The sequence below is a fragment of the Microtus oregoni genome, unplaced genomic scaffold (assembly GCF_018167655.1).
Source record: "Microtus oregoni isolate MIOR12 unplaced genomic scaffold, Mior012 000025F_ref0000491, whole genome shotgun sequence".
NCBI lineage: Eukaryota > Metazoa > Chordata > Mammalia > Rodentia > Cricetidae > Microtus > Microtus oregoni.
The window spans coordinates 22,731,245-22,753,845 of NW_024543084.1; the positions used below are offsets into that span (position 1 = coordinate 22,731,245).

At 54.8% G+C, this 22,601-nt stretch overlaps 1 protein-coding gene across 1 annotated transcript; it reads right to left on the reverse strand.

The window, feature by feature from the left end:
• Positions 1–22: 22 nt before the first annotated feature.
• Positions 23–20,835, reverse strand: Crb2 (crumbs cell polarity complex component 2). Its single transcript, XM_041675026.1, has 13 exons — positions 20,651–20,835; positions 14,371–14,694; positions 11,747–11,942; positions 11,523–11,662; positions 10,871–11,056; positions 10,549–10,662; positions 7,519–8,391; positions 6,928–7,436; positions 6,396–6,561; positions 4,800–5,568; positions 4,150–4,266; positions 3,384–3,510; positions 23–2,315 (listed from the first exon to the last, which is right to left on the reverse strand). Exons 1-13 carry the CDS (start codon positions 20,742–20,744, stop codon positions 2,091–2,093), a joined length of 3,840 nt encoding a protein of 1,279 aa, XP_041530960.1. The 5' UTR covers positions 20,745–20,835; the 3' UTR covers positions 23–2,090.
• Between the last annotated feature and the right edge of the window lie 1,766 nt (positions 20,836–22,601).

Sequence of the window (22,601 nt, forward strand, 5' to 3'; positions counted from 1 at the left end):
CCCCAGGGCTCTGTCTGGGGTGGGGGTCCTCAGCTGCTAGGGAACTGAGTCTCTCCTGGCATTTGTGTTCCTAAACAGGTCTCAGTAACACTTCCATCCCAACAAATTCCAGGTCCCGCCCAAGATGAGGCAGTGTCCTAACCCAGTGGGTCAGCGGGATGACAAGGTGTCAGGCAGCCTGGGTAGCAGCACACACCTATGGTCCGCTGAGGGCTGGTACATATATTCATTTAATCTATTCACTGGGTAGCATTTGCGAACCTAGTGATGAACTGTGCCTTCAAGAAAATCTTGGGAAGGCTGTGGTCCTGAGTCCTTCAAGGAAAGGAAGCGTTAGCAGACACTTGGGCATCTTTCCCAGCCCATGCCCACTTGGGGCTCCAAGCCACTTGCCTCTTCCCTCTCAGGGAGTAAACTGCGCATGGGCAGGTGGGCAGGATGATGGGAAGGAATAAGTTCCACCCCTCCCCCAGATCTCAGCAAGAGCAGCCTCTAGCCCCCAAGGGGTCCTTGTGTAGCCCACACTGGCGACATTTAAGTGAAGTGAATGTTCCCTTGTTGGCGATCCATAGGAAACATCTTGGGAGCTGGCAACTGAACAGTTTGCCCAGGAACCCATTTCCTCTCCCCTCTCCCAAGGGACAGAGACAGCTAGGGGCAAGTTGGTCCCACCACTACAGGGTAAGGACCAAGCAGGCCTCTAAGCATCCAGGATCTCAAAACACTGAGCCCCCAGTGCCCCCAAGTCTGTGCCTTCTGGAGGTGACTGCAACCTTGAGACATGCAACTTCCTGTGTAAAAGTCACATGGAACCCGTCAGGAGGCACTGGCTAATAAGCACAGATGACAACGGACACATCTCCAAGTCAGAGGGCTCTGGGAAGTTCAAAGAAGACTAGACCTGCAGCCAGTGCCCTTGGTGGGTGGGGTCAGAGGTCAAGTGCACTGGAGTGTGTATCCATGAGATGTAATTGCACAGCCTGACGTCAGTGCAGTAGCTGCTGATGTCCATCTGCCGAGCACTGGGCACACAACCGAGGCCTTTGTTGGCATGCTTTCCACAGCCATACAGAGAGGATGGAGCTGCAGAACTACAAGGGCCAGGGACAGAGAACAGCACGTCCATTCTTCTGCCGTCTGGCCTCCTTGCCAGTGTCCCAGGAAGCCCCCTCGACTGTAGACAGGTGAGACACTTTCCAGCCACTCCTTTCCATCAGATGGCGTTTAACAGCTTCTGGACTTTCTGCCTGTTTGTCCCTTGGATCCTCAGGACAGCCCTGTGAGGTAGGCAGAGAGGTTGCTCCACGCCTGCAGATGCCCACTGCAGGCAGAACAGCCCAGGATCCTTGGTTTCTTGGTTCCTGCAAACCTGCCCTACAGACATGAGGGTATTGGCCACAGCACTCAGTCAGATCTACCCAAAAGGGCTTTTGTTCTGGAAGCCAGGAATCCCCCATTTCCCAGCTTCTCTGGGACAAGGGCTGTCATTGGAGGTTGGACAAGATGTCAAGACCAAAGTCTACTTGGGCAAGTTCCGGCCTGCCAGTGTTAAAGAGTGTATGCAGCCTTGGGCTTCTCCTGTCTCAGAGGCATCCAAGTCGTCCCCAGCCATGAAGCAGCCACTCCCCCTATGAAATCCCTTGCCCCACCACAGTCATGTAGACACATAGGGCATTCCTACAAGCCCTGGCACTAGAACTTACAAACCCACATATCCCACGCACATATTCTCATATTCTCTCTCTCTCTCTCCCTCTCTCCCTTTCTCTCCTTCCCTCCTCTCCTCCTGTCCTCTCTCTCCCCTCCTTGCCCCCAGACAGACAGAAAAATACACACATACACACACCTGTCAGTCATACTCTGCTATGTACAGCCCAGCAGGTCAGAGACATTCATACTCCCATACCCTCCTCTGCTTCCCTGAGTTGTTCCCCATCTTCTGATCCACGAAGAGCAGGGGAAGGGTTGCCAACCATGGGGGCATGTCCTGTGGATGTCCTAACTCTGGAATAGTCTCCTTGGGCTCCAAGTAGAGATTCTGCAGTGATCCTGTAAGACCGTCAGGGAATGGCACCAGCAGCCAGGCCAGCCTAGATAAGTCTTTCCTCTGGTGGCACCTTGAAGACACTGTCCATCTCCAGACGGGCTCCTGCCACCTCCTGCTGACTTGGGCTGTAAGTGCCCTCAGACTGGCGGCGCTTTCTGGCAGCCATGATACCTGAAAGGAGGCCCAGGAGGAGGAGGAGAAGGCAGGCACAGGCTGCAGGCACTGCTACCTCCAGCAGCGGGAATGGCAGGGGCAGAGGCAGGCTTTTCTGAAAGAGATGGGAGACAGAGAAGTAAGCTTCCCAGAGTGGGTGAGAGAGGCAGCCCCTAGGGTGTGCAGGCAGGAAGCCAGGAAGCTACCTGTCCAAGCCAATGCTAAGGGGCATGCTGCAAAGCCCTGGCTAGGAGGGCAGACAGTAGACATTCCAGGAGTGCCTTGTCACAGAATCAACTCTCAGCTGAAGTAAAACAGGCGCAGAAAGCTCCTAGGATGAACTGAGCCCACTAATGACAAGGACAGATAGAATTCCCTATGGCCTGCCTGCTTGCAAGGGGTTGCTCTGATAGCCTGTCCCTGGCAGAGTTGAGCCTAGTTTGGAGGTGAGGGCAGCATTTCCCCATCGCCAGTCAAAGATTGCCATGTTGATCCATTAAAGATTCCATGTGCCTAGACTCATAAGCCCTGGAATCAGAGCCCCTGCAATCCAGACTCCCTGGTCTCCCCTACATCTTGAGGCTTCTCAGTCTACTGTCTGTCATTTGCATCCCCATCCCCAGCACTTCAGGTGGAGCTGTAAAGACAGTTCCTTCCCTGGGGGGGGGGGGAGGGGAGGGTGGTACGTAGTGGGTAGGCTGGGTAGGCGAGGAAGCAAAGCCTGTAACACTTCACAGAAGCAGAGGGGCTCTGCCAGGAACTACAGGGATCAAGGCCACTCTCCAGACCGCCCTTCTAGAAGAGCCATATCAGCACCCACTGTCAGCTGAGCCTCCTTGGGGCAGGGATACCTGCAGTGCCTGAGCCTGATCTGCTTCAGAAACTGCTCTGGAACCCAAGGAGATGACAGGCCCCATGATCCTTGAGAGCTTGGAAGCCAGTCACAGAGTAGACTTGGAAGATCCCAATCTATCCTCACTGCCACTACCCTGGTTACCACAGAGAAGCTCCAAACTCTGCTTGATAGCTGGTGGACTCCCCAAGTTCTCCCGAAGTGAAAATACTTTCTACATAGGGTCCTAGAAGGGGCCTGAGTGTCCTCCCCCCACCTCAGCAAAGCTCGCCCAGTCATTACCTTCCCTGTCCAAACAGGCCCGGCAGCCCACCCCTGGGTACCACTCACCACCACCTCACAGAACTGGCCAGAGAATCCTGCATTGCAAGTACACTCAAATATGCCACTGGCTGCCCGGCAGGTTCCCCCATTCAAGCAAGGGTTGGCTTCACAAGGTAGGTCAGGACTCTGACACCTGGAAGAGACAGAAGCTGAGAAAGCTGGCTCTTCCCCCCACAGCTGCCTCCCATTCCCCCAGCTGCTCCCCACCCACCTCTGCCACTTCCCTTCAGTCCAGTGTCCATGACTGAGAAGGGCTTTTATTCCATGAGAATGAGAAAGAGCATGTGGCAGGGAGGATGCCATCTGTACCTCTTGGAGGCCCAGAAGTTGCATTTTGGCCATGTCCACTGAGGACCAAAGGGCTTTAAGAAACTAGGTGGGCTGGGTGGTAGTGGCACACACCTTTAATCCCAGCACTCAGGAGGCAGAAACAGGTGAATCTCTTAAGTTGAAGGCCAACCTGGTCTACAGAGTGAGTTCCGGGAAAGATAGGACTACACAGAGAAATCCTATGATAGATAGATAGATAGATAGATAGATAGATAGATAGATAGATAGATAGATAGATATGAACAAATAAATACAAAAAAAAAATACTGCCCTACTGGCATCTGCTTAAGAGACAATGGTCTTAGAAGTTCCAGAAGAACTAAGAGACTGATGGGTCATTGGGTGCTGATGACAGTGTGGGGCGAGACAAGGAAAATACATTTCCCTTGCCCAGGCTGGCAATCCAGGGGCAACCTCCCAGGGCTCTGGTCCCCAAACCCACCTCAGGTCAACAAGACCTTCCTGGCAACTGCAGTTGGTGCCTAGGGGACCGCTCTCACAAGGCGTGCCCTCCTTGCAGGTGGAGTTGAGGCTACATGGGTGAGGCAGAACAGGCATCCTGCAGAGAAGGGGCAAGGCTGGTTGGAGGTAGGGTGCTGGTAGCTGGAATACAGACCCACGGAAGCAGAGGAACACGGAGCTGTCATTCTGAAGCTTCCCCCACCCCACAAGTGTTAAGATCTTTGATAAGTGCTGAAATAAAGAGCAGGGCAGGGCAAGGACAGCTCCTAAACTTCTTGAGAGGGCTAGACAGCTCTGGACCCAGGAAGAAGTGAGTATTGCAAAGGCTCTGGCCCTGGGGATGCACGGCGGGGTGTGTGTGTGTGTGTGTGTGTGTGTGTGTGTGTGTGTGTGTGTCAACATCATTAAGGGCAGCTTGCGTCAAAGCCCCAAAATTATGCCCCTAATTATTTCTGATCTTCTAACTCTCCTTAAATCAAAATGTTGTTCTGAATTCAAATTTAGCCTGAATTTTATCTTTAGGAGCATCAAACGGAAGTGGTTTTCCCATTTCCATTAAGAGTCTAAGGAGAACTCACCCCCCACCCCACCCCTCTGCTCACTGCCACGGCGGTCCCCTGCCACTCGCACCTGCAGCGCGGGCCCACGAAGCCCGGAGGGCAGCGACACTCGAAGCGGCCATCGGGGCGCGCGTGGCATTGGCCCCGGACACAGGGCGACGAGCGACACGGGTTGGCGCGGGCCTCGCAGTGGGGTCCTTCCCAGGCCGGGCCGCAGGCACAGGTAAAAACATCGAAGAGGTCGTGGCAGACACCGCCGTGCAGGCAGGGCGAGGGAGTGCACACGGATGCACCGTGGCAGCCGAGGCGCAAGGTCGGCGACCCGGGCCAGGCCACGAAGTGCTCGCGGGCTCCGGGGATCGCGCCGGACCGTGGCGGCGCCAAGGGTAAGGGAAGGCCACCAAGAGCCACGCGGCCAAGGCAGCCTGTGAAGTTTTCAGCCAGCAGCACGCGCACGGCGTCCGGGCCCTGCAGAAAGCCCAGGTCGCCACCCGGACCCTGCAATGCCAGGGGCGTCGCCACACCGTCCAGCCACAGCAGCCAGCGCGAGGCGGTGGCTAGTGGGAGCTCCGGGGCCAGACGCAAGCGGTGCCAGGCGCCGTCGGCCACACGCGGCCCGGGCGCAGGCAGCACTGAGCCCACCACATCCGCCGCCAGCGAGCCATTGCGCACCGCCAGCCAGATACTGGAGTGGACGCCCGCGGTAACACGAAGCAGCACAGCCTCGGGGTCGCGGGTGCGAAAGGCCAGGGTGAGTACGCTTGTAGCTGGCGCCCAGGACACGTTGTGGCTGCTGAACACAGCAGGAGGGCCCTCGCGGAATGTAGTCTCAGCCACACCTGCAGAGAGTTAGTCACTGGGAAATGACCTGCCAGGCTTCTCCACACACCACCCCGTCCTCAGGAGTGCAAGTGGTGGAGTCCACTGACCACAGCTGCTGACCAGGGCAGGCACCTGTCACCTGACCTCAAAAACTGCAGCCTCCCTTTTCTACTCCTTATACATTCTCCATCTGGAGGGAATCAGTTCCAGAGCAATCCTTAGGGGACCACAACACCTGCTACCCTGGAAGCCTGGAGCATCAACAATATGTCCTCCTCAAAAGTCCAGCCTGCTCACCTCCTCCCTGAAGGTGCATTCAGGTGCACACCCAATCACACTCCTCTCCCCTTTACAGCCCTCTGGAAGACTGGCAATACAGCACAGCTGGTAGAGTACCTGGCATATAGGAGGCCCTAGGTTCCATTCCTGGGAACCCCACAAACTGGGTGTGGGGGCCCACACCTGATGTCTCTGAACTGGGTAAGTTGAGGCAAGACAATCACAAGTTCAAGATCACCCTTTGCTACATAGTGAGTTCAAGGCTAACCTGAACGACATGTGACCCCTTGGTCGCGGAGCTGGGCTTCACATCCCTACCAACTTCTCAATCCATCTCCTACAGCATCTTCCAAATCTTGTGTTTCTGCTGTCCTTAAGAACCTCAAAAACTCACACATGCCACCCCATTTCCTAATGTTCTTCTCCTGGACTCCCTTGAAGTTGCCTGTCCCTCAGAATGCAGTGACTCACTACACTGAGGTTGTTGGCACTCCTGATCCACAGCCCAACATCCCATAAAACCTAACGGATCTAATCAGCTTCAGTATCCAGCACCCAAACTCACACACAAAGCCATCCGGAACCTCCTCACAGGTGGCAGGTGGGAAGCAAGGCTGGCTGGGGCACCACAGCTGCTGGGCACAGGTGGGCCCTGTGAAGTTGTCAGAGCAGGTACAGGAGAAGTCATTCCAGGTGACGAGGCAGGTTCCACCATTGAAACAGGGATTGGGCTGTGGAAGAGTCAGGGTACCAATGAGCAAGCAGGAAAGCAGCACCCCACCCCATGACCACCTCACCACAAGTTGAGGGGAACTTGTTATCACCCCTACATCACAGATGGGAACAACTTAGTCTGAGGGGTGCACCCAGTGAACAGGCTAGCCGAGCTCAGACTGGAGATCCAGCTGATGCTCTGCTCATAACCCTCCCTGCCTCTTTCCCACAAACCTCAGAAAGGCTGAGGCCCATCCTCCACTGGACATGGGTATATGCCTACTCTACCAATGACAGGATTGTGAGCAGGGCATGTGGCTCTCTGAGTCTCAGTCTGTCCAATGTGCCTGACACATGAGGACACTCAGTCCTAAGGCACTCACGTTGCACATGTCTTCGGAGACACAGCTCTGGGTGAGGTTAGAGGCCTGACCAACATCCAGTTCACTGGGCCAACTTAAGTTCTCCATTGGCGAAGAGAAGAACGGGAGGTGGAAGCCATTGAGTTGCATGTCCTGGATACAGCCTCGGAAGGGCCCACCCCAGGGCTGGGTGTCATCAGGGGAGGGCCTTCCACCCACATACAGCTGTTTGCCCAGGTCCTGTAACTGGTCAGGACCAAAACTGAGCATCACCAAGTGGCGGAGTCCATCATCCCAGCGCCCAGAGAGGATCACAGCAGGCTGGCCCAGCACCTCAGTTCGGATCTGGCCCTCACTCAGGGACACAGTTAGGCTAGCCGCTGAATCATTGACAAACTGGAGAAGCAGACCAGTAGGCTCTCGGGTGCGGAGGAAAAATGACACAGTGAGGTTTGGGCCTAGCGGCTCGTGGAGCAGGAAGGAGACTGAACTCATGGTGCCGCCCAAGCCAAAGGTGGCAGCAGGAACCTCTGCAGGGAAAGACAGTACGAACGTGAGGCCAGCAGGTTAGGGGCCAGCACTGATGCTACCTCCCCACCTGCTAATCCTCACCATCAGTGCATGTGGGCCCATGGTAAGGTCTTGGGCAGTCGCAGCGGAAGTGAGTCCACAAGTCCACGCAGGTCCCTCCATTGGCACAGGGCAGGGACTGGCATAGTTCCCTGCGCTTGCAACCTAGGAGCACATTTCCGTTGAGCTCCTCGGGCAGCAGAAGGTGCCCTTCCACACGTACATCCTGGAAGCAGCCTGCAAAGGACCAGCCACCCAGATGGATGGAGTAGGGCCCAGGAGGCCCAGAGGCCAATGTGGTTGTGGGACCTGTAGCTACAGGACCAGAGGTCACACAGAACTGGCCAAGGCAGCCCTCATGCCAGAGCCGCAGCTCCAGGGCTCCCAGGCGGAGTGCCACCTCCACCTGGTGCCAGTGGCCGTCATTTAAGGCTAGGTCTGGCAGGGTAAGGACAAGCAGAGCAATACCGTGTCTCCAGAGTGTGACTTGGAGTGTGGCCCTCACCAGTACCAGCTCCAAGATGTCCTGAGTGTCTTTGAGAGTGGCCAGGGCCCCAGCAAGCAGCGTAGTTCGAAACCTCAGTACCAGACTCAGAGAGTCACTGGCTGGCACTAATGCCCACACAGAACTCCCAGATATGATCGAGAAGGTGGTATTCTGGCCACAGAAAGGCCCATAGGTCCCAGGTGGGCAGTGGCAGACGTAACTGTGGAGCCCAGACTTGAAGGTGGGAATGCAGGTAGCAAGAGGTGGGCAAGTGTGGCCCTGGCAGCCTGTGAGCTGTACAGAACAGTCATGTCCGCCCCAGGCCTCAGGGCACTGGCAGATATAGCCTGCTACAATGTCACTGCAGGTTCCACCATGCAGGCATGGTTCCGACTGGCATTCATCCACATCTTCCTGACACATCAGGCCTAAAGGGGAGTGATCAGTCAAGAGTCAGTACACCAGGCCAGAGCCACAATCTCCAACCAGAACTCACGTGCATCTTAGTGATGCTGATCTTGGAACCTATAAACCAGGTCCCCCAGGGTCCCCTTCCCTGACCATGTCTGATAAGTCTCCACGCCCCATGGGTCTGTTTCTCTAAGCGCTCCGTGACCCCATCTTCCACCCCATGCCTCTTTTCTTTCCAGCTCTTTGAGCTGATCTGGCAGTCTCCAGGTTAGCTGCCTTCAGAAGTTCCTCTCCACCCGTCTCTGCAGTGACCAGAGGCCTCTTTCCAAGGTGTCACCCAGTCACACTCCTCCACTGCATATGACCCAGCCACTCAAGTTGGTATTCAAGACTGTCATAGGCTTGGCCTACCAGGCTCTTTCACTTCAACCTTCCCCCTGAAATCCTTGAACTTGCTATTACTCTAAGTATTTTCTGGAAAGTCATGCCTCAACTTCCCTTACTATTTTCAAACTCTTCCGCATCCTGCAGAGGACCCAGAACTTTCCCTCACATCACACCTGACCTAAACTAGTCCGCCATTCCATCTCTCTGACTCAGCTCCCCAGAACCCTGTGTTGAGAATATCTGTTCACTCAGCTATTTCCCCCTGGAATCTGAGTCTGTCCTTGGTACCCAGTGAAAGGCTTGCCTTTATAGACGCAGACCAGCCACAGTGGATGGTACACCCTCCACAGGGCTCACTCCTCAGTCTCTCTGCCCTAGGGTCTGCCCAAGGGTCCCTACATTGCCTGAGAAGGTGCCACCCCCTCTTCTTCAGGACCAGATGGCATAAGTGCAACCCCAGTTCATCCAGAGCCTCCTCAGCACAAGGCAAGGCCATCCTCACCCCCACAGCTCAGCTGGAGAGACCCAGACATCAGATCTGGCAGCCCACACAGCCACAGCTCTCTCCTCATGCTCACCACACAGCTGGAAACCCTCCCTGTGGGAGGCCCAGGCAGACCCCCCACCAAAGCCTTCTGTTGTCTCACAGCTAAGGTCTCTCCTCCAGGACCCCCGAACTCACTGGATAGACACCCCTTCCATGCTTTATCTGTGAGATGGGGATGGTAAGCCCTACTTTGTGAGACTGTGGAGGGAGGGGCTGGGGCAATAGGTACAGTGGACTGAGCACGTGCCACCCAATGTGGGAGCATCGGGCTCTAATATCTTTTTTGTTTGTTTGTTTGGTTTTGGTTTTTGGAGACAGGATTCTCTGTGTAGCTCTGGAATTCGGGGAATTCACTCCGTAGACCAGGCTGGCCTTCAACTTACAGAGATCCGCCTGCCTCTGCCCCGCCCCCAGTGCTGGGATTAAAGGCCAGCGCCACTAAATCTGGCAAATTCCTAGTCTTTGAGTGGTCAAGATAGGAGGGAGGAAGTGTATCTCCAGCCTTGCCTACAGGGGCATTCAGGGAAAGGAGAGCCTGTTGTATGTTAGGCAGGAATGCTGGCATTTGGGGGTATAGTACCCACACTACAATGGAGGCAGGGATGTTAGAGAGAGGAAGTCTGTGGGTTCCTGGGTGGCCTTGTGTTTGCAAGGAGAGCTTTCACACTCCAGCCACTGACAGCAGGCACAGCTCCCGAGAGGCAAAGCGTGTCCTTTGAAAGGCACGCATCTTGCACAGTTCTGCCTCTTCTATTTTGGTTGAGGCTTTGTCCGTGTTTGATTTGATAGCAGGGTTCAGGGCCCAGCTTCCTGATCATCACTCTGCTGTTTCTCCCAGAAAGCCTGAAGCCTCAGCCACCAGACACCTGTTCATGAACCCCAATACTGACTCCAGTCTAGGCCCCTCTCTTGGGTTAATCCCCCCAGGCTAGCCCTGGCTTCAGACATTCAGTATCTACAGGGCTGAAGTCACCAACCAAGCATCAGCCAACATTCTCCAGGGCAGGAAATCTGGCAGCCCAGATGTACCCACTCCACGCTTCCCTCCTGACTATACTAACACTGACCAGTCTCTCCCTCCCACTCACAAACTTGGGGTCCCAGTTCAGCACACCCCCCACCTGTCACCTATGCCACCACAGCCACCTCCAGCCTCATTTGCTGTACGCATTCACATTCAGCCAGAAGGGACCTTATCACCCAGCCTCACCTCCACGACAAGCCCGCCCCACCTGTGCACCTGTGTATCCCTCCAGGCAGTGGCACTGGAAACCGTTGGGCAGGTCCTGGCAGCTGCCACCATTGAGGCATGGTCCTGAGGCGCATTCATCCACATCCACGCTGCAATCATCCCCTATAAAAGGATCAACTGTGGCTTCTGCCTGCACCCCAGAGCCAGACAAGAACCAAAAGGGCCCGTTTTCCAACTGGGTAGATTGAGACCAGGGGGGGTGGTGTGAACTCAGGCAAGGTGGCACCTGGCAGGGCCAGGCCATGGGCCAGGCTGGATCCATCCTTGGGGTCTGGACCTTGGCTGAGTGCTTCTCCAGGAGGTAACTCACCGGCAAAGCCCAGAGGACAGATGCAAAGGAAGCCAGCGGCGTCACTGAAGCTGAAGGCTCCTGGGAAGGTGGCCTGGACACCCCCATACAAGGCTGGGTCCGAGCGCTGCAAGCACCGTCCCCCGTTATGACAAGGATTCGAGGCGCACTCATCCTCATCCACTTCACACAGCTCTCCGCTGAAGCCTGGGGTGCACATGAAAACATCAGGAAACACGAAGTGTCCAGGCCGCTCCCCTCGATGACCCAAGCCAACCCAGAACCGGACAGGGACACAGACACGAACTCAGGATGCAGATGCTGACAGAGGGAGAGCAGGGGCAGTGATGGCCGGCTACTGACTGCTACGAATACACTCAGACACCTTCTCGTGTGCTAGGTACACTGTCACTCCTCTCTACAACCCAATGGGCAGGTGCTGTTAGCAGCCCTATTTGCAGATCAGGAATCTGAACTCAGGCACATAGGTTACACATGCAGGTTTCAGAGGGCCCAGACCGCACTCCCGCATGCACGCACACAGCTTTCACACCTGCCCCACCATATTGACCCGCAGCTCTCCTCCTCAACACACACACACACACACACACACACACACACACACACACACACACTCATTCACGGGGGAGGAGGAGCACAGGCGCGCACACACCTGGCCAGCAGAGGCAGCGGAAGCTCCGGAGGCCATCTAGGCATGACGCGTTGTGTGCGCAGGGCGCAGAGAAGCACTCCAGCACCTCCTGCTCGCAGCGCTCTCCTTCGTAGCCCGTGTCCCCACAGTCGCAAAGGAAACTGGTGTGGACGGGGCGGGAGCTGAGCACGTGTTCATCCCGCAGCCCACCTCCCCGCAGCCAGGTCACCATGCCGAGGGCTCACCCATTGACCAGGTCGTGGCACACGCCCCCGTGCGCACACGGCTGGCTCTGGCACTCGTCCACGTCCAGCTGGCAGCTAGCGCCTGCATAACCCGGCGCGCACACACAGCGGTAGGAGCCCATGCCGTCCAGGCAAGAGCCTCCGTGCAGGCAGGGCGCTGAGGAGCACTCGTCCACTTCCGCCTCACAGGTCACGCCTGAACAGGAGCAGAAGAAACGGAAACCACATCTAGAGGGGCGATAGGGGCCCAGCCAGCAGTCCTAATCTGCTCCAGCTACCCAGATGGCTCACTCATTCAGAGGTGCTGCTGGGTAGACACAAGAGGACCCTTCTGGCCCTGGCGTCCTCACAGCGGGGTAGCCCCGGAAAGGCCGGTGTTTAATAATGATGACCTTAACAAGAGAACTGGATCCTTTGAGGACAGGAGCCAGGGTCTGTTTTAAGGTGCTGAGAGTGAGGACGGATGTGGGGGCTTCTTCAGAAACAGATTTTTGAAGACTGAGATAGGGCAGGCAGATGACAGTTGGTGACAACCCTCTTGAGGCAGAGGCCCAATACCCAGGGAAGGTTGGAGAACAGACATAACCTGGGGAGAGTGGAGGAGGGGGGTGAGAGGCACAAGAGCATCGAGTACTCCATCAGACTCCTGCTCATTCAGACTGGTCAGACTTCAAGCCTCGAGAGCTCGCTCAGTCATAAAGAGCGCTCCCTGCCCTTCCAGAGGACCAGAGTTCCGTTCTCAGCGCCCACATTAAGCAGATACACTTGTTCTGGCAGAGCAGGCCTGCCTGATCCGACATTCATGAGGATGCTCAGATAGTATTCCTAGCATTCCCTTACTCCAGTCCTTCCTCTAGCAACCCACACTTATCACATACACATAAATAAAAATTAAATCTAAAAAAAATGTAAGTTGTTGGTCGAGGTAATAACAGTAGAACTTTGTGGTCACCTTGACCAGACTTGAAATCCCTTGGAAGACACACCTCTGGCTGTATCTGTAAGGAGTTTACAGAAGGGTTCAACTGAGGAAGGAAGGCTGGGATCCTGGACTGAATAAAATTTTTCTGTTTTTAAACAGAAAAACTGGAGAAAGCAAGCTAAGCGCCAGCATCTAGTGATATGGTGTGACCAGATGCTGCTTCTGCCATTCCTTCTATGCCATGATGCACAGCATCCCAACAAGAGCCAGAGTGTACTTTCTTCCGGCAGTTGCTTCCTGTCAAGTTTAACTACAGCACTGAGAAGGGTAACCAACAGAGCAGCTCACCCGTGGCTTTGAGAGGGATGAAAGAAAGGGAGACAAAAAAAGATGGGCACTCCAGATAGGAGTAGGGTCACCAGCTCCTATCCTGCCTTGGCTTTAAAACTGGAAGCCCCTGGTTCTACCCAGACATTCCCAGGCCTCTGGGGAACCCTGAGTACAAGCGGAACCTCCCCAGGACAGGAGTAGAAACAAAGGGAGCTCCGGGTGTGGGGTTTATGAGACATGTCCTGTCAGTGTAGATTTCCACGGCTTTCCCCCACCTCCTAAGTAGGTTTTGTCATGGGGGCTAAGGAGCCAGCTGCCTCCAGCTGACCCCTCTCTATTCCCCAGCCAGCTTCAGGACTCCTCCTTCCCATGACCCTCCAGCCACACTCCCACCCTCTGTGCCAGGGAGAGCCAGGCCTGGGCTGCCTGGAATCCCAACTCCCCCACACTGCTCTGAGCAGAAAGAGAGAAAAATGAGTCACACAAAGCTGCCTGCTCCCATCCCATTCACCGACACCCTGCACATGCAGTGCTCATGTTCCTGCGGACACACACAAGATTCCCGCAGAAGCCTGCACAGACATGGTACCAGCAGGTGCTCAGAGGGCCCAAGTGCATGCAGATAGCTGGAACCGGCTGTCTCACCTGCACAAATGTACAGACACTGAGAGGGGAAATATGCAGGGACTCAATGTGCCATCTCATCCCTTTTTGTCCTTCCTGGAACTTGGTCCCCAGTCTGTATAGACCATTTGTCCAGAGGGGACTTCAGACTGCCCCACAGTTTGAACACGGTGTCTAAATTCAGGGCTGACAAAAACCCCAGTGTCTGTACTGCAGACTCCAGACTGTGCTAATGTAAACATCCTTTGAGGACCTATCCCCAGCTGTCCCCTCCCTCCTGATGTCAGGCAGCTCCAGAAAACAGCAGTGGGAGCAGGAAGGGACTAGGGTAAGTGTTCCCTGGAAGAGAGAGTTATGTGTATATGTGTGTGTGTGTGTGTGTGTGTGTGTGTGTGTGTGTGTGCGTGTGCACGCGCCATGTCTACATTATTCTACTCTGGACAACAAGGACAGCTAGAAGAATCCCGGTTCAGGATGCCTAGAGGACAAAGGTCTGCATTATATCCCAAGCCATACCAGAGTCCATCAGGACAACCCCACAGGGTATACACGGCAGCTTGACCAACACCCAAACATACACACAGCAAACCCGTCTGCCAGATTAGCCCAAGAAACATCAGTTGAGCAGTCAGCCCAAGAATGGGTACCAAAGCTACTAGCCAGCCTGAGGCATCTCTAGACTTAAGTCAAAGTCAAATAAAGATGCTCATACTATGATCCAGCCCTCCAAGATGACTGGTCCCATTACCTGCATAGCCCAGGGGGCAGTGGCACTCGTAGTGATCTGCCAGGTTGCGGCAGGTGGCCCCGTGGTGGCAGGGCCGGGATGCACACTCATCGATGTCCAGTTCACAGTAGGGACCCTGGAAGCCAGGCACACAGTAGCAGCGGAAGCTGTTAGGATCTGGGCCATGGGGCACACACAGTGCTCCATGGTGGCAGGGCTGAGTAGCACAGCCTCCAAGCTCTACAGGCTCACAGGTATAGCCACCATTTTCTGTAGCCTGGCACTTGGTCCCTGGAGTACATGGGTCTGAGGCACAGGCACTTGGGATCTCTGAAGGAACCAGCCCTGTAGAAAAAGAAAACAATTTGGCAATGTGGGCAGGGTCTGCATAACACATTCTTCCCCACTGTTAGCAACAAACCTAAAGGTAACACAGGTGTGTCATGTCTAAGACCCTGTGTGCACACCTAAAGCGCTCACAAGTGCCTACACCTGTGACAGGTTTTATTTACTTAGTTTGTGTTTATTTTTAGAAACACTCTTCTGTAGTCCAGTCTCGCTGGAACTTGCTATGTCTCCAAGGATAACCTTAAACTTCTCATCCTCGCTCCGACCTCCCAAACGCTGGGATTGTAGGCACTCACCAGCACTCCAGGTTGGATTCCTGGGGAATCAAACCCAGGGCTTCCTTGGTAAAAAGCAACCACTCTTCAAACTGGGCTCCACCCAAGGGCCAAGCAGGTTTTAGTTGTGTTTAGAGAGCAGAGACAGAGGACAGAGTGGGTGGTTCCCATCTGATAGCATTGCATAACAGAGTAGCCAAGCTGTTTTCTGGTCACCCCTGAAGTACCCCTAGGAGGCTTGAACTGTCCTATTCAGTAGGACAAGCAATAGAGGCTCAAGAAAGGTGAAGACTTGCTGACATCACAGTGAGTTCACAAGAAACAGATCTCAGGGCACCAGGGAGTAGCTTGCCAGGCCAGTCCATTCTGCAGGCCTGTGTCCTCTCAGCATCCTGACATGGGATGAAGGAGACAAAGGAGGGGACAGCTTCTATCCATCCCCCGCCCCCCCCTCCGCCGAAGCCCCCTTTGGGGGTCTGGTAACTCCATCCCTGACTGAAACCTGAGACATCTGACCTCAGCCTCAGAGAAAGAATGGACTTCAAAGGCAGGGCCTGGCTCAACCTCCCTCACTCCTACCCACCCTGGTCCCACCTTCCTGCCCCCTTGCCTGGGATTTCTAGGGGATCCCTAGCACTCATTCATCCCCCACAAGCAAACACCTGACAAGAGCACCTGAGACAGGGCAAGTATAACGACCTCGATCTACCCATTGGCTACCCGACCAGGGTCCACACACTTGGAGCACCCTGTGCTGACTTAGAAGCCAAGTTCAGAGAGCCTTGTTCCTTCACTTCATCCCGGCCTGGAAGCCTTGTCGCTGACAGGTCCAAACCCCAGCTCAGAAAACCATGAGCTCTGAGACCTTGGGTAAAGGCAGAGGATTCAAAGCCTTGGGTGCCAGATACTAATGTGACGAATAGGAGCTCTACTACCCCCACCTGGAGTTCCAGGACCTACCCTCCCCCAGGCTGTCAGACAGACACTAACCAGACCTGAGCAGAGAGCAGCATCAGGCCCTGTACCTTCCCCTCCCCCACTCCAGGAAGATTCCCCTCCCCCAGATAAGGTGGGCAGTCTGTCAGGCGTCATCCACATTCCACAGCGCAGGGCGGCTCCTAGGCAGCCCAAGATGAAGGACGGCAGCAACCCGTGGGGACAGTGGACCCAGGGAGACACGGCTGTGCAATGCCATCTCAAGTGCCCAGGGTTCTTCCTTCCACATTGGGGCCTACCACCTACCAGAGCCAGGCATGGGGTCAGGTTTTGGAGCCTGAGATACTTTCTGGCTAAGGGGCCCCTCCGCTCACCGCTGTCCCAGCCCAGGCACCATTCCCAGGCCTCTGTCAGGCCTGAACATGTGGGCTGGGGAAAGGGGTAGCCTGGGCTACTCTAAGAGCTTACAGGCAGTGGGGGAGCGGCTGCTTCTGCGACTGGTAGAGACTGGGAAGGGCAATGCGGGTGTCCCAGGGTGTCCTGTGTGGGTAAGAAAACGCTTTGATGGGTGCTGGGAATACGGTCAGGTGGGTGCAGTGGGAAATGGGAAAAGCATGTTTTGAGGAGCCCCGACACCCAGTAAACCCCCCTTGAGAGGCAATCCAGGGACCCTTGGCCCAAAAGGCCCCAGAGTTAGGAAGCGCCTGCCACTGGGCCCTCCCGCTGTAATCTCATCAGGGCACAGGCTCTCATCTCCGCACCCCAAACTCGGAGCTCTCTTTGTTACTGGCCACAGCACCAAGGCAAGGAGTTTTGTTCCTCTATGGATCCTCCCAGCGCCCCGCAGGGGGGGCTACTCTGAGAACTCCCTGCAAGGCAGAGCCCAGCCCCACAGTTAGAGAAGCCATCTCTAGAGGAACAGAGGCGGAAGAGGCCGAGAGCCAGCTCCGCCTGGACCTTCATTCACTGCCTGTGGTGTCAACAGTTTTATCTGCCTTTTTTTACAATCCAGAGACTCCTCACTTCCAGAGTCATCGCACACCAGGGTGGCCCCGTCCAGCCCACGACGAGCCCAGAGGGTCGAGTAAGCAGGGGAGGGGGAGGGTCTCTCTCTAGGGCCTAGCTGGAGGGGCGGAGCCTGTCGCTAGGGCAACAAGGGGCCAGTGCTTATCTTTACAAATCCCTCCTGACCTCTCAGACTGCCAGGGCTGACCTGGCAGAGGAGAGATTAACAGACACGGACCCGGGATGCCGGCCCTCTCCTTCGACCTGCGCCCTGCCCTACGCTGAAGAGGGCATGAGGGAAACATATGTAGTCACTGTCGGCTGTCACCGAGGGAGTGCTGTGTTCTAGGGCCGGGCATCTTTTGCCATCCTGGTATATTTGGTTCTAGGTAGAAAAAAAGGGACTATTGAGAAGAGTGTTTCCCATCATCAAGAGCCTTAAACCCTGCGTCTACAGCAGCTTGTGTCCCCAGTCACCAGAGGAGTCTCTCGAGGTCTGGGGAATGGTGTGAGGCTCCACGGTACAGCACTTGCTTTGCTGTTGCAGCCCTGTTGACTCCAGGTTCCTGCCCTTTTAGAGTTCCTGTCCTGATTTCTTTCAGTGAGGTGAAAAAGCCTTTTCCTCCCCAGCTTGCTTGGGTCAGAGTGATAGCAGCCCTGACTAGGACAGGCACAGACAGGAAGAGCAGGTGTTCCTAAACCAGTCTTAGGACGAGCATAATGGCATGCCAGCTGCTAGGCTCAGGGTGGGCAGAGGGCTGCTCTCCCCACCACCGCCCGGCTCAATCTGCTTTCTTGTAGACCCTGGGACCACCAGCCCAGGGATGACTCCACCCACAATGAGCTGGGTTCATTAACCATTTAACTATTAATTAAGAAAATGCCCGCTGGGGGGTGGTGGCACACGCCTTTAATCCCAGCACTCTGGAGGCAGAGGCAGGCGGATCTCTGTGAGTTTGAGGCCAGCCTGGTCTACAAGAGCTAGTTCCAGGACAGGCACCAAAGCTACAGAGAAACCCTGTCTCAAAAAAAAAAAAAAAAAAGAAAGAAAGAAAGAAAAGAGAAAAAAGGCCTTACAGGCTCACCTACAGCCTGATCTTACAGGGAGGCATCTCCTCTCTGATGACTCCAGCTTCTGTCGAGTAGACATAAAACTGCCAGCACAGAGCCCCAAGTACAGTGCAGCAGGGATCATTGACACTCAACATTCACTCATCAGGAAAAGGCAAAGACACCCCAGAAGGCAGGGAAGCTTGGCTACACTTTTTCAGAGATGTTCACCCCAGGCCAAAAGGCATAACTCAGTAACAGTCTAAGGTACAGTGTGTAGCGGTGTTTGGATGCAGTGCCCAGCCCTGGCACACACTGAAGTTGCTAGTCGCTGATCTCAGGCTCTGAGTGAGAACACAAGCAGGGTTGGCTCAGACCTGCCGCCTGGCTACTGTGGACAGTTTCCCTAGTAACTAGAAATGTGCTTCCATCTAAAATCCCCTTGAGGGCTAGCAAGATGTTTCTCCAGGTAAGGTGTTTGCTGTGAAGGACTGAGAGCCTAAGTCAGCCCCAGAAGCCATGTGATGATGGAAGAGAGAGCCAACTCCACATAATGGTCTTCTGGCCTGCGTGCACACGCACGCACGCATGCCTGCACAGACAGACACACACACACAATAACTAGTAATAATAATAATACAATTAATTTTTAAAGTAATACCATTACAACTTCCTTGATATTGGGGGTCCTTTCATCCCCTATAATACCCCCATCAGTGGGTCCAATCTGGAAATGACCCTTGGAATGAACAATGGGCCCAATCTAAGGAGGTAGAAAGAGCTGTAACCAGTCATCTAAAGTACTACCTCCTGTGTGATCCTGGCCCTACCACACACTACTCTCTTGATCCTATACAAGTCGCTGACCTTCTCTGGGCTTCATTTACCTGCCCTGTAAACAGAGGATAGAGGACCAGCTTCTCTGGCTGCTGGGAGCATTAAACTCTCTCCACATATGGGTGGTGTGACTCACCCATCAGCAAACCTTTGCTGGAGGCAAGAACCCAGTAGCCAGCATACACATTCCCCCATACACTTTGATTGGAAGTGAGTGGCATCCCTGTTTCTCTCCTGTAGGCTCCACCCCTGAAGTTGGAGGAGGGGCCAGGTTTGGGGAAGACTGGCTGCCCCTTTGTGCACTGTGCTCCCTGGGTGTTCAGGGAAGGGATGGGGGTGGGAACAACCCAACGTGTCCCTTTGTACTCCAAGATGCCTCCTCCTCTCCATAGCAACCGGCAGTCCTCTGCTGCAGAGTGGCTGAGATGGAGGGGCCCAGCTCAGGGCCTGGCAGGGGTAGGCATCTGGTCTGGTCCTGAGCCTCTAGAACTTCCATGTCCTCTGAGTTAGAAATTACCTTTCAAGTCCTCTCCACACCCTCAGTCAGCCTTGGTACTGGTGTTTGTAGGGATCCCTGGAGATAGGCTCTGAACACAGGAGTAGTCCAGGGGAATACACAGGACACAGTGTTCCTTCTGCACCACGATACGCTGTCCACGTGCATGAACATACTGTGCAAGCACAGCTGTAAGTGCGGTCTGCTGGTGTGCACACCACTGGTGTGTTCACAGGATGACCTGGAATGTGCCTGTGGACACCTGTCCTGTTTTGTGTCAGGAGTACCTGTAGTACAGGTGGGACAAACGGGAAGTGCACAGCCCAGAATCCTTAATGTGTAGACAACCTAGAGTTGCCTATTTCTCCATCCTTGTTTGCTTCAGGTACCCAGCTTTAGCTCTCTTCCTTCTCTGATCATCGTTTGGTTTTCTTCCTACACATGGGGTCCTCACTATACTCCTCCTCCCTCCTGCCCCAGAGGAAGAGACAACAAAGTCTTAGTGGCAGGTAAAGGGAATGCCACAGGTGGGGTCCTCCCTGCTGCTCTCGTAACTATAGCAACCAAACCAAAGCATCCTCCAGCACCCCCCACCCAGCAGGAATTCCAGACTCAACGCTGAATGCACTTGGACAAAGGCGAAGAGCTTTGGCTGCCGGGGCTGGCTTCAGGGAGCCCTTCCAACCTAGTTGAGGAATGCCAGAGACAGGCTGCAGGGGACACACACATGGTCCCAAATCCCTAGTCACCCCAGAGACCCGGAACAGCTCTAATGGTTGCCCCTCAAATGCAGGCAGAGGACCCAAAGAAGGGAGGGATGGGGGCAAGCACCCCCCTACACCCTGGTTCTCTTCCCCCTCCTCTATTCTAATCCCCGTCCTACCCACACCTCCAGTTGCCAGGAAAAGCCAGTTGAACATGTGAGACAACTTCCAAGCAGTTCAGCTAGGACACAACTCTCTACACAGAACTTCACAGGCCACCTCACCCCCAAAACCACCCGCCTGGCAACTTAAAGCATGACTCCAGCAGATTATGGTGGTTGCCTGGATTCTCTGAAATGTCTCCAATTCTCTCCCTTCCACCTAACCCGACACGCTTTCCCTCAGCTTCACCTAACCACACTACACCGACCACACCAGGTCTCCCAGACCGGCTTCTGCAGATCACATCAGCACATAGGCTCCTCAGTATGAAGTTGCCAGGACTCTCCAAGGACTCCAAGTGAGTCCCAGAACACCTCAACCTCAGGGTCTCCACACGTTCTGGGGCCTGGGACAGGGTTCCCTCTGGTTTGGCTACCAGTCTCTCAGGTCAGGCCTTCAGTGAAACCCCATGGCCCAGCCACACTCACCAGCCGGAACCCAGGGAGGCAGCAGCAGCAACAACAGCAAGAGGAGGTGGACATCTCGTCTGGAGCCCCAGATCACACACTCCACCAGCGCCATGGCAGCCGGCTCTGCTTGCTTGTGGGAGCCCTCTGCTTGGCAAGCTCCGCGCCCCTTCCTCTCTCCAACCAGCACTGACGCGGTGGACAGAGGCCCGACCCCTCCTCCTGCCCTCCCCCTCCGCCCCGCCTCCCACTGCTCCTCCCCGGTCAGGATCCTCGAGGAGGATCTGATCCTCTCACAGACACCGGCCTCATTGGAGGCCTCAGCTCCAGACAAGGCCCTGGGCCTGACCCTGGGTCCCAGTGCACAGCCTCTTCCCAAGCAGTCCAGCCCCTAGATGGGCCGGTCAGGATTCCCGTGGCAGCTCCCACTTCTTCCAAGCGCTCAGCCACATCGTAGCTTCCGCCCTTTCCTAACCTGCTCCTTCCACACCTGAGCTAGCACAGTTCCTCCCCCTCCTCTCTCCTGGGCTCCTGTCCCTGTTGCTGTCACACAGCTCCTGTCCTTAAAATTCTGAGTAGGCCTTGGACCCTGGGTATGTATGAGCTCCCCCGCTTCCCTTCTGCCTTTCCTTTCCCACACCCTCACCCACCAAACGGAGCCTTCTCTGTCTCCCCATTTGTCCTTGATTTGTGTCTCTGGTGTTTGCAACTTGAGAAATCTCCCTGCAGCCCAAGGAGGGCCTTTCCGCTAGGTCTCAGCTCTAAGGAAAACAGTGCTCCGCTGCTACCTCCACCCCTCTTCTTGGAAAGTCCTTCTCTTTGTCTAACCTTACAGTCACCTGTTGCACTGGGTGGTGCCAGGAGTTCCCAAATTCTAAAAAAAAAAAAAACAAACCTGCCAGATGACACAGCAGCCCCTTTTCCATGGCTGCTGCCCTGGTGGGGCCTTCTCCTTCTGACTGAAGATGGATTCTGCCCAAGGCCCTGGACTCTGCTGTATCTGGCAAAGCGAGGACAGAATCTCTGAGCTGTCCTTGGGGAAGCAGCAGGCAGGACAGTGAGCATTCCAGGGTGTCAGTACCCACAGTCACCATGCATCAGAGCGCTCCCAGAGCTCAGAAAGGAACTGGAGTGGGTTTCCCTTGACCTGGGGCTCCTCCTGCCAATCCTGGGGAAGTCACACAGCTAAACAGATCCGACCTGACCCCCCCCCCCAATGACCTGGGGTTATTTCCTCTGAGCATTCTGTCCTCTGTAAGATGAGGGTAACAGCCCAGCCTCATGAGACTACCGGGCAGCTGTGTTTCACTCCAGGGATCTGGACAGCATGTGGAGTGTTAAATCGCAGGTCTGGGGCATGGGGGTGGATTGTGAAGGGGAGTCAGCCTTCTGAGAGGCACGGGTTCACCCAGTCACAGCCCCCCCCCCATCTCCATGCCGCAGCTGTCACGCGACACCTAGTGGTCTCAGTGGACAAAGTCAGCCTGTAGCATGGGTTTCCACGGAGGGCAAGGTGCTCAGGGAACCAAAACATCAGTGGGGGCAATAGGACTAATTCAAGTGCCCGGTTAGTCACTTTCCAGTTCTGTGACCTTCGGTGAGTTACTTGGCATCCCTAAACCTCCATTAACTTCCAAGTAAAACATGGATAAAGCCAGAACTGTCTTACTGGTTAGCTGTGTTTAAACAGATAAACAAGTGCTAGCCAAATTAAACTGAGGAAAGTAACTTTAAGCCATATGTATTTCAAATTGGGAATATATTGTTGGTTACACTGGGGAGCTTAAGAAAGTAAGGATAAGTTTGGTCCTATCCATAGAGTCCCGGAGTTTGACAGGCAGCTTCCAATGTCAAGAGATAGTCCACTTCACATGCCTAAGTGTTTCTGTAACAGGTAGAGAAGTTCCTCAAATACTGACAATCTAGTATGTTTCCAAAGGGACAGGCACCATCTTCCTTCACTTTGTGTGGT